The sequence below is a fragment of the Drosophila grimshawi genome, unplaced genomic scaffold (genome assembly GCF_018153295.1).
Source record: "Drosophila grimshawi isolate 15287-2541.00 unplaced genomic scaffold, ASM1815329v1 contig_44, whole genome shotgun sequence".
NCBI classification, from domain to species: Eukaryota; Metazoa; Arthropoda; class Insecta; order Diptera; family Drosophilidae; genus Drosophila; species Drosophila grimshawi.
This window is the reverse complement of record NW_025063240.1, coordinates 18,554,053-18,565,299: the sequence shown is the minus strand read 5'-3', so window position 1 is coordinate 18,565,299 and position 11,247 is coordinate 18,554,053. Positions and strand designations below refer to the sequence as shown.

The following is an 11,247-nucleotide window of genomic DNA, read 5'->3' as shown; positions in this document are numbered from 1 at the left end:
AAATGATGTTTAGAGAAATAATACGCACCCTGTATAAGAGGATAGAATACATATCAGATTTGGTTTACTTTAGTTTATTACATAAGTATTAAATGCTGCCCGTCAAGGCTTTAATAATACAACTATTTAACGGGACAATTTTACACATCATCAACTACAAGTACGAGTACACATTTTGTTTATAATATATATGTATATCAAAAAAGCCATCACATTGTTAATGGATTAGGTTGCGTATAGTGAGTGTGTGTGTGTATGTGTGTGTATAATGGTTAGTCGAATAAACAACCAATAACCGAGCAGCCAGCCAAGCAGCTTGTTGGATACTATCCAGTCATCGCATGATGCAGAATCACCGAGGCAAGCACCACCAAAAGAGCAAATGCAAATCCGATCATACACAGATTGCGGGTGAGTTCTCGCTTTGGCATCGAGCTGTTTAATTTTCGGTTATCATCTGAATTTTCTGTATCTCGTTGCATGTTGCTGAAGTGACCGTCTTCGGGTAGACTTTCGGCGTCCAAGAGAATCGCCTCCGGATCGAGCTCAACGTCGAGAACTTGCTTAGCCTGGGCCACAGCAACGGTGGGTGCTTCACCGCGGAACAGATACTCCGAGAACTGAACTGAGTTCGTTGACGGTTTGTCGCCAGCATCAGCTGGGATATTGAAGAAGACACGCCGCGGTGGTTCGCTTATGTAGACCGCCGCGTTGGTGACATGGGGATCGGTGAGGCCATCGCAATACACCTGGATTCGTGTGACAAGCGAACGCAGAACGTCGTCGCGTATGAAACGCTTAACGTCCCCAATGCTGTTCCTTGAGTTGCAGTAAATTCGAGAGAAGATCATTCCGCTCATGCGTAGAGTGCCGCTAAACTCACTAACTTTGACATCGTTCGGACTGTTCAGTTGACACTTGACCGGCATCACAATGCTGGCCCGTATCACACCGCCCCTCGAGGAACTGTCATGGGCGGACAGGAGATGCAATGAGGATGCAGCCCCAGCGGAGCTTGTAGACGCTGCACTGGTGCTGGCCGATGTTGTCTTGAGGTTGTCATCCTTGGGCTTTTTCTTCTTTATATACGCCTGCAAGTCCATTGTGTCCTCCACAATTTCATTCTGCAGAAATACCTCGCTGGCAATCAGGTATTTACGCACCGTGAATATTATATTTTGGAATTGGTCTTCAATGTTAATGCGGCTTGTGGTATCCACTATGGGTATGATATCATCTAAGTCGTAATTGCACTCAAGTTGGACCCATTCAAACGGCTTCTCCACGATGCGATGGTCCATGTTGGAAAATGTGCCACCGCTGTCAGGGATTAAGGGTAAAATGGGATTAATAAAGTGTATACATATATAGTTAATGAATTTGATTGGGCAAAGCTCTACAGATGTTTTTAAAATATACAACATACTTTTGTATCTATAAACCGAAACACGCAAAATGCAATCCATAAAAAACAGCTACGAAAATGAAGTACATATTTAGTTACGAATAAATATATACGCCCTAGTGGGCGTCAAAAACATTCAAAAGGTGTAAAGTACTTAATGTTATTTACCATATGATGCATTTAATGTTTGCCGTAAAATACGTTTTTTTGCAATGTCTAGTTTTAAGCAAGATAATCGGTATAAAGATAAAGATACAGTGATTCAGTTTTCGGTGGCATCTTCCTAACTTTTAAATAGTCAACAAGTGCATCTAGATTTTCACTTACTTTCCATAGGTATAGTTTTTGCACACCACTTTTTTATCGGCCAGCGAGTAGGCCAGGAATACATATTCCGTTTGGGCCATGTCTGTGGTGTAGATGCCAAAGGTGCTATTGCTCTTAAGCAATAGGCTGCAAATGAATATGAAAATATGGTTTCCAGTTGAGATTTTCTTTTGGGATAATTACTCGTAGACATCGGAGAAGAGTTTCTTCGCATTCCTAAATTCATCGCTCTGCTCGTTGGTGATTTCAAGACGCTCAGAAGCAATAAAAATACCTGCGAATAGTTAACAAAGTCTGGTTTGTATTGGTTTTAGGTTAATGTGCACAGTCAACTCACCAATGACGTCAAAGGAGCCGGGGCACATTTTACTCGCACTCAGCCACTGGGAGGCCAACGATTGCGATTTAATGTCGCGTATGGATAATTGCACATTACTCAGGTCTTCCAGATCGGCATCCTCCTCGTTGTTGCGGGCCAAGTGAACAACGATGCTTTTGGTTATATCCGCTTGCTGCAATTGCAGTTGCAGTCGTGAACAAAATAAACCTACGTGGCGGGTGGCCGGTAAGAGGAGAGGAGCATACTTGTTACTTACGTGACCAACGATGATGCCATAGGAGAAACTGTGCTCCTGGGCGCACTTTTCCAAATAGAGCTCATCGGTTTTGCTCAAAAGCACGGTGCGCATTATATATTCTTTATTTTTCAGCAAAACAAAATTTGTAGCAGTTTTTGGGTTGTCTCTAATGTTGATACTATGCTGTCATCGATAATTGCATGTTTAATACGATGTTGAAGGGATATGCGTACAATCGATGTTTGCCAACAAGCTATCGATTCATCGATAGCAGTTTCGTTCAGTTTGTGAACTAAGGAAGAGGAAGAGAACTCACGAGTAGTTTACCGCCAAAATCTATATTTATTTAAAAGTACGCAAACAGGTGTTTTGAAACTGGATCTCTATATAAAATAAAAGGGATTTGTTGATAATCTGTAAAAGGCCGAAAACCGTAAGCAACTAAGCACAAAGTTCAACTAACAAAATTAGTATTAACGATTATGACACATATTTCTAGATATCAATCCTGTCTCTAAGCTTGTTTGCTAAGTTCAAAAAGTAATTGATATTCTATAATGTACTGTGCTTAAAAAAGGCATGTTAAGTATAAGTTGAACTTTCATCACACATTCAATCTCTCGAGAACAACACCTTGAAATGAAAAAATTGTAATTGATTTGAAAGCTCAAAAGCCTTTACGAATTAAATTGTCAGATTTCACAGCTGGTGTGCGTTTCCTCGATTTTAATTGCATTAAGATATAAGAGTCTTTCAAGCGCTTGAATTAAGGCAGCAACCTTATTACTCCCCAACGGTACGAAGTAATTGATATTTTTGTGAGTGTGTGTGTTCATATATGATGTGTGTGTCTGTGTGTGTGCCACCCAAATGGTCAAGTGTTTTGTGGATTATGGCGAACGGACGCGATCGCGGTAATCGAATTAGGTAAACAAACACTCAATAAAGCGAGTGTTCGTTGTGCATATGCATATATGTGTATATAGATATCTCACATTCAGGCAAGTCAGCAGCATCAGCATCAGCAGCAGCAGCAGCAGCAGTCTGGGGAATTGCGATTGCGCCGTGATGACAGGCCAAAAGTAAATGAAATTTTTGTTTGAGGTGGTCGCTTGCGGCCTGCTTGCTGCGAACCATCTGCTTTGTGTGAATGCTTGATTGTTGAAGTGGCACTCGATGGCGCGAGGGCGCACGCTACTCTCAAGACCCAACACCGACACCGACTCTGACTCTGACTCCAACTCCAACTCCGACTTTGACTCCAACTCCTCAACTCCTCCAGCTCACGTCTTATTTACATAGTAAATTATTCCTGTTCGATTGTTTGCGTTTGCTCTGGATCTCTGGCATAAAAGCACTCGAGCGTCATCGTTCAGCTTTCATCGCTCATTCATGATTTACCTTTCACAATTTTGATGTAAGTATGTAAGCTGCATTTAATGCACATTTACTACAAAAATGTTTGGCTTGTTATTAACTGTAAATGGTGCAGAATGGGCACTATGTAATAGGCAGAGAAGGGCACCTCGAACCGCTTAAAGTCTATATATACAGGGAATCTCGTAGTCGGAGTACTCTTGTTTATGTATATATTTCTGAACCGTTATCTGGGATATCTTGCTGGTCGTATTGTTTTAAAAAGAGCAAACTGCAACATAAACTTCCTACAAACTCGGCGAAATTGATGTTCTATCAATCCATGAAAGAGCAACAGGTAATTGCTTCTCGGACTTGGATTCATTCGCCTGCAGCTACGCAATTCAAGCAGGCATCGAATGCAATTTGACTTCTGTGTAGCCATCACCGCTGTGGTTCCCCCCGGTGGCCCGCCCATTGTCCACATCAGGCAAATTCTATGGTATTCTGTGTGGTGCTTAAATCACGCTATGTGTAGCTTAGTTGCAGTTTTGATTCAGCTTTGAGTCGCCTTAACCAAGCAGCACATCAATCATTCATCACGCACCCCACAAAAGCCAAAGCCAAAGACGCTCCACAAATCTCCGCACAACTTTGGAGTCTGCAAAAACATATGTATATATATGTTCAATTTAGCAATTCATGAATGATTGGATGAAACTGGTTAATATTTATTTTACAGGAGGAAATGTTAAATAGTGGCTGGCTGACAGAGCTATTTCCTGTGTAACATAATCAATGAATATAATAATTGTAATTATGACAAAATAATTGCATACAAAAATTAAGCATTAATGTTTATCTGCTAAAGTTTGTATGAAAAGCGAACAACATTCAAAAGGCTTATGTTCGGACTAAGTTATTAAGGTTTAAAGAATTGGAGAGCATTTTCTAAAAGTTTGAGAAGTTCATATTAGTATCAGGTTTGGTTTGTTATTTAATTTAAGATGTTGCGAATTGTTATAAAATATTTTGTGATTATGAAAACAATTTGCTTTCTAATTAACTTTCCTTGCATTCCATTATAATATTTATATTTTTTCTGTTCAGTGCTGACAAAGTAGGAATCCATTCAAAATCGACAAATTTGTAATCAACTTAATGGGCCATAATAGATTATATTTACATTTTCTATATGAAATCAATTAATAGTAAAACTTCGAAACTTATAAAAGAAGTAAGAAAAACATCAAAACAAAAATATCAATTTGAATTTCATATATAGATTTAAAAATACAAAATTTACTAAATTTCTACAGGAGAATGTATTTTTCTCGACCCCCATAACAAAAAACTGAAAGTCGTTCTTCAGATTTATTCTCTCTCTCTATTCAATGACAAAATTGACTAACCAGGAGTTATATAAACCAGTACTTTAGTTCAGCTTGATCATAATCAATTCCTTTTCATAACTAAAGTCAACTTCCCCTATTTCATATCACTCACACACACACACACTCACTCGGATTCTCAGACAGACAGAAAGACAGCTTCTTCTTCATTCTTTTCCTGAGGCTGGCTGGCTGGCTGGCCGTTGTTTATACGCTTGGACGCAGTCATGAGCGCGTTGGCCACTGCCCACTTGGCGCGTCCAGTTGTTGTTGTTGTTGCTGCTGTTGCTGCTGCTGTTGCTGCTGTTGCTGTGAGGGGGAGCGGGATGTAATTGCTATTGCTCAGTGTGTTTTTTGAATTGTGTGCGCCAATATTGTGCATAGACCATATTGCCATCCCGCTCGTGCGCTTGCTGCTCATGTGAGAATGGCCGCCATTATGAATGTGCGCCGATGTTGAAAAACCGGTCGAAAGCACTCAAAGCGTTTGAGCGAAATGCGCAATTGAGTGGAGTGGTTGGGCCACAGTCCAGGTTTCAGGTGAAATTCAAGCCACTTGCGGCTGCCACTCAGTGTGCTGAGAGCGGCTTTCACGTGAACAACGTTCAAACGGAACAGCGTCGAGAAAACAACGCAGCAGCGACAACAACAACAATAACAAAAAGCAATTTGAAAAGCCATCATTCTTTCGGTTGGGCAATATGTGCGCGGGTGCAGTGAGAAAGAGCACGTTATGAATTTAATTGGCCGCATTGCATTTCCGTTTGCTACCAAGTGTGATTTGCATGTGCAACAACTACGCGACTGCTCCCCCTAAATCAAACGGTGACTGTGCCACTTAGTGCCTGTGTGTGTTCGTGTGCGTGTGTATGTGTATGTGTGTGTGTGTGTGTGTTGGTGAAAACTCTCAATAGATTCAAGCTCAACGAATCGATTCGACAGCAGATAGTTGCCAAAAAACGCCACTGACATGTTGATTGAGCCGAGCTTGAACCGTGACTTTGGCTCGCTAACTGCTGCAGGTTCTGGCATCGCGACCGCACACTGGAAAATGGAGCCACATCCCCAACGTCTGCCATCGCTGCCACCGCACGCGGCCAGTGGTAAGAGTTTGACTTTAACACTTGGACTTGCCCAACGCATACTTGAGCCCCAATTGCCGGCGGCAGTTTGCATATTTAGTTGCTTTGAAAAAGCAGATGTGTTGCGGTGCAAAGGAATTTTAATTAGGATTAGGGGAATTGGTCAATAGTTTATAGATAATCTAATCAGAAAATGTGGGTACAGATTACTAAGTGAAAGTTGATTAAATATTATTAACATTGCAAATAGTTTGAAAAGGATTTCAGTGAGATTTTGAGTAATCAGTACTTAAAAGTGATATAAAAAGCAGATGAATACTCGTGGAACTATTCTCATTAATAACAATCTAAGATGCACTAAAGCAATACAAATTTGAAGTCAAAGTTCTAGACTATCTTTCGAAGCGAAAACAGTAAGGAATTTGATATCTCATCAGTTCTTCACATTTTTCAGCCACTCAAACATAAAAAATTCATAGCCAAAAATTGTCGATTGTAAAAATTGCTCAGGCTGCTTAAGCCAAATACAATAGACGTATACATTTGTCAATAATAAAAGTCAATTCAAAACAGAACAGGTGTTATATTTACCGCTAATTGACAATTGGAGGGAAATACCACTTCAGAAGCAGTGACAACGAAGGGGCTGTGGGAGCGGAAGAGAGGGGATTCACCACGCTTTAAGTATAAATGTCATATGAAAAAAGAAACGATAAATATTAATACGTCTGCTCGCTTATAATAAGTTAATGTGTGCACATTCTAAAATGTTAAACAATGCAACCAATCGCTTGGCAGCTGATTAAATATTTTAATTTTAATTTGCTTTTTATAACGCTAAATTATGCCCGAAAATGTTAAATTCGCCAAAGGGGTCCGAGAGTCACAATTCAATTCATTCAAACATTAGTTTCCAATAAACCCAAAACGAGTATTGTGACAATTGAGCAGCGCCATTACTGCTGGTGATGCTGCTGCTGGGATGTTGCTGCTGGGATGTTGATGCTGTGGATGTTACTGTTGCTGTTGCTGTTGTTGCTACTTTGACAACAATCGACACTTTTGCTGTCATCAGTCACTTGGCGGCTTTTTAGCTCAGTTTAGTCAACGTCAACACAATTAACCGTTAATTTATCATAATTAACCATTGTGGCTGACAGCAGAAGCAACAACAACAACCACACCAGATACAACAACAACAACAGCGACAACAACAACAACAATAATGCTAACAATGGCCAATTATCATTCAATTCGTTTCAATTGCAGTGGCGTCGGCATCAGCAACAGCAGCAGCGCCAACGATGACAACAACAGCACCAACAACTGTGCAAATACCGCCAGGTTTCGGTTCTGCTGCCAATAACAATGTTGGCCCAACAGCGGCAACAGCAGCCGCCGCGGCGGCAGCAGCAGCGGCAACTGGCAGTACGCTCGGCGCTTTGATGTCGCAGCACCGACTATTGGAGTTCTCCCGGTTCGGTGGCCTGCGGGGATACGATATTGCCCAACATATGCTCACACAGCAGGGCGCCGTCTCCAAACTGTTAGGTAAGTGCTAAACACACAATCCTTAACAAAAGTCACTACACTAAAAAAAATATATATTAAAAAATAACTAAATTAATCGCAATTTGTCAAGATGAAAATTTCTAAAACGCTCGAGTATTTTATATTAAGTAAACAAACTTTCAAGTTCATGTTTGTTTTATATATAAATATGCAGAAGTGTATTCAATTCTATGTCGTATTTTGTTCCGAGTGTGCCGAAATACAGATGTGAGATAACGCACTTTGTTTGCGATTTGTTCTTGTCAATTTCAATGTATCCTTGAGCGGCACACGCGAATGCACATCCTGCCCCTACTCCGCCTTCGCCACTCATGCTCCGTATGCCTACCTGTACGTAATTTAGCCACTTAAAATTGCATAAACGACTCGAACTTGGTCTGCCCGAAGGTGGCTCATTAATCAAAAAAAAAAAAAAGAAAAAAGAAGTCCAGGAAGAATGCTTCGGTTGTAGGGTGCGCTTTAGGTGCGTCCTGCTGCTTCTTCTGGTCTGGTCTGTGGCCGTGTGGGGTTCGTTTTCCTTGTTGTTGATGTTTGCTGCTTGATAAAGCTATTAAATGTGCGCGATAAGCCTGCACTACCGTGTAAACCCAAAGCGCAACTGACGATTGTGGGTTGATCCCCACACTCATTTACCATAAACATAATCCATAACTCATTATTGCATCATTGTCTTATTATTATTATTTCTTGTGTTTTCTTGTTTTTTGTTTTAGGTTCGTTGCGACCACCTGGCCTAATTGGTGGCTCCAAGCCAAAAGTGGCCACGCCAACCGTCGTCTCCAAAATTGAGCAGTACAAGCGCGAGAATCCAACGATCTTTGCCTGGGAGATACGAGAGCGTTTAATCTCCGAAGGTAAGGGAGTAATTGCCGGATAATCTGCGTTCTGTGATCACTGATTCACTGATCACTGATCACAGCAGCAAGCAGCAGCGGCGGCTGCCCTTTGAGCTGCATCTCTAATCTGTGCCCCCCCCCCCCCCCCCCCCCCCCCCCCCCCCCCCCCCCCTTCTCTTCTCCCATCTGTCCCGCATCCTCCTCGTTGCAGGTGTTTGCACTAACGCAACTGCGCCTTCGGTAAGCAGCATTAATCGCATCCTGCGCAATCGTGCCGCCGAGCGGGTGGCCACCGAATTCGCACGCACTGCTGCCTATGGTTTGTATCCACCGCCACCGCATCCCTACGGCAGTTTCACCTGGCATCCGGCCAATGTGCCTGGAGGCTCACCAGTGCCGCCGCCGCCCTCCGCCCTCTGGTCTGTTGCTGCGCCCACGTTGGCCAATCTGCCTCCAAGCGCAGGCAGCGCCAATCCAAACAGTCTGAGTTTGAGCTCAGCAAATCTGCTGAGCAGTGGAGCTCCTGCAATGAATCGAGCTATCTCACCAGGCTCGGGCAGCCACGAAACTCTGGAATCGACGGATGAGAATCGTCAAATCGATTCCGATTATCTGGACGATGATGATGAGCCCAAGTTTCGACGCAATCGCACCACCTTCAGTCCCGAACAGCTGGAGGAGCTGGAGAAGGAGTTCGACAAGAGTCATTATCCGTGTGTGAGCACACGGGAGAGACTCTCCAGTCGCACCAGTCTCAGCGAGGCACGCGTTCAGGTAGGTTCAGCTTGTCGCTGCTTTCTTTCACTTGTTAAGTCCCCCACTAATAATTTCCCTTTTCCGGGAACATACTAACAAACTTCCTTACCATCTCTTATCTTACCCCAACCAATAATTAAATTTTCCCATCTGTATTCGCTCTTTGTAGGTTTGGTTCTCCAACCGACGAGCGAAATGGCGTCGTCACCAGCGCATGAATCTGCTCAAGCGACAGCGTTCCAGTCCCGCCAATCCGCTGCACTCGCAGCAGTCGAATGACGGACCGGTCACCAGTTCTCCTACGCCCAGCAGTCACAGCAACGCTTCGGCACCAACCACCCCACATGCTCATCCATCGGTTCATTGTGCGGATTCGCAATTAGCAGCGGCTCAAACGCCGCCTTCCGTTATGATGCATCCGCTGCATGCGCTCCCGCCGGGCCCACCAGGACACCATCATCATTTGCCCACACATCCAGCAGCGCTGCAGCTCTTCAGTCACTATCATCAGCAACAGCAGCAACAGCAACAACAACAGCAGCAGCAGCAGCAACAACAACAACAACATTCGCCTACGTCGGGTGGCGTCTGTGGTAGTCCAACGTCTGGACTTTCGATGGGCGGGGAGCGTAGCGCCTTTCGCAGCCTGGTGGGCTCGCCCTCTGCGGCTGCCTTCGCTCTGGGCCTGGCGCGTCAATATGCCGTCGCCGCCTCGCTGACTGTTGCGGAGGAGCAACGCACCCGTCTCCACTACGCCGGAGAGTGTGCAGCGTCGGGCGGTGGCACTGTGAATGTGGACAACTCCTCGTCAGATTCGGATGAGGAAATCAATGTGCACGACGATTCCGATGCTGAAATTGAGTCGCCAGTGGCGGCAAAGGTGGGACGCATGTCATCCTCTGATGCACCGACGACGACAACGTTGCAGCTCCTAAAGCATGACCGGTAGGGGCACTGCTGTTACTATACTACTATGTAGCTTCTAATTAAAAACTTGAGTTGTGTGCGCGCATGTGATTGACAGCAACAGAGTCCCCTCTCAAAAGCGAGGGGTGGGGCGGTTGGGGGCGGCGACATTTCTGTTGCGCTCTGTAACTTGAGACACGGTGACGGCGACGGTGACGGCGACTGCGAGAGCCACTGCGACATTGTAGGCATAAAAAAAATAAATAGAAAAAAAGCAACAAATCGAAAACCAAAGTTAAAATGCTGCTCACCCACTTGGCTGCGGATCGTACACTTAGAAAAAAAATTGATTAATTAATCAGATGGTCCTTTTCGATAGAAACAACAACAATTTCTATTTTATTGAATTTATACGCTAATAGAAACTATTTCCAAAAACAAAAATAAAATAAAAATACAAATTAATTTTTAGCGATTTTCTAAATGCTCTCACATAGTTTTTTTTTCTGAGTGTAGCGCGGCAGCAGCGAGCTGTATTACGTTGTATGTGCTGCAAGCCGTAATTGCAATTGCGGCAACTGCAACTTGTTTCTGTGTATGTATGTGGAGTGCATGCCTACAATTAAACACAAATTGTAACTAATACTTACCACTACATGGTAGAAGAGGCGCATTACTTGCCCCACTTTGTTCACTCACTTTTTTTTTTCTGTTTAGCTGCAACTACGAATACAACTAAATACTATTATAATAGCACTCTTGACTCGAAATTGAATTTTATCTATTTAATGCCGGGCCGTTGGTCGCTAGCTGCCGGCTTACCTCATCACCATTTAAGGCTATAGCGTATGCAATATTTATCTGTAACTTAGCCCTAGCCTAGGCTTAAGCTTAGCCATGTATGCTCATTAAGTGCGAGATATTCGTGCCGCGTGACTGTCAATGTCTATATAGGTACTACTACATTATATATAAGCACTTACGTATTGTATTCGGTTGCGTTTGAACTGATATTGATACACACTCTGATATAGCGTT

General features: G+C 43.2%; 2 protein-coding genes across 2 annotated transcripts; one reads left to right on the top strand and one right to left on the bottom strand.

Annotated features, from left to right (window-relative positions):
• Positions 1-58: 58 nt before the first annotated feature.
• LOC6557401 (protein odr-4 homolog) lies at positions 59-2,519 on the bottom strand. The gene is made up of 5 exons (XM_001983712.2): positions 2,329-2,519; positions 2,070-2,244; positions 1,916-2,006; positions 1,733-1,858; positions 59-1,320 (listed from the first exon to the last, which is right to left on the bottom strand). Exons 1-5 carry the CDS (start codon positions 2,419-2,421, stop codon positions 327-329), a joined length of 1,479 nt encoding a protein of 492 aa, XP_001983748.1. The 5' UTR covers positions 2,422-2,519; the 3' UTR covers positions 59-326.
• Positions 2,520-5,663: 3,144 nt separating this feature from the next.
• Positions 5,664-10,589, top strand: LOC6557433 (paired box protein Pax-6). The gene is made up of 5 exons (XM_001983713.2): positions 5,664-6,160; positions 7,409-7,690; positions 8,425-8,565; positions 8,759-9,321; positions 9,473-10,589. Exons 1-5 carry the CDS (start codon positions 6,028-6,030, stop codon positions 10,250-10,252), a joined length of 1,899 nt encoding a protein of 632 aa, XP_001983749.1. The 5' UTR covers positions 5,664-6,027; the 3' UTR covers positions 10,253-10,589.
• The last annotated feature ends 658 nt before the right edge of the window (positions 10,590-11,247 follow it).

What these genes read in the sequence shown, in the direction of transcription:
- LOC6557401 (XM_001983712.2), bottom strand. Translation starts at nt 2,421, where the DNA reads ATGCGCACCGTGCTTTTGAGCAAAACCGATGAGCTCTATTTGGAAAAG. An exon ending in CGGCTCCTTTGACGTCATTG is followed by an intron (nt 2,007 to 2,069) that starts GTGAGTTGACTG and finishes AACTATTCGCAG; the next exon opens with GTATTTTTATTGCTTCTGAG. An exon ending in AAAAACTATACCTATGGAAA is followed by an intron (nt 1,321 to 1,732) that starts GTAAGTGAAAAT and finishes AATCCCTGACAG; the next exon opens with CGGTGGCACATTTTCCAACA.
- LOC6557433 (XM_001983713.2), top strand. Translation starts at nt 6,028, where the DNA reads ATGTTGATTGAGCCGAGCTTGAACCGTGACTTTGGCTCGCTAACTGCT. An exon ending in CGCCGTCTCCAAACTGTTAG is followed by an intron (nt 7,691 to 8,424) that starts GTAAGTGCTAAA and finishes TTTTTGTTTTAG; the next exon opens with GTTCGTTGCGACCACCTGGC. An exon ending in TCAGCGAGGCACGCGTTCAG is followed by an intron (nt 9,322 to 9,472) that starts GTAGGTTCAGCT and finishes CGCTCTTTGTAG; the next exon opens with GTTTGGTTCTCCAACCGACG.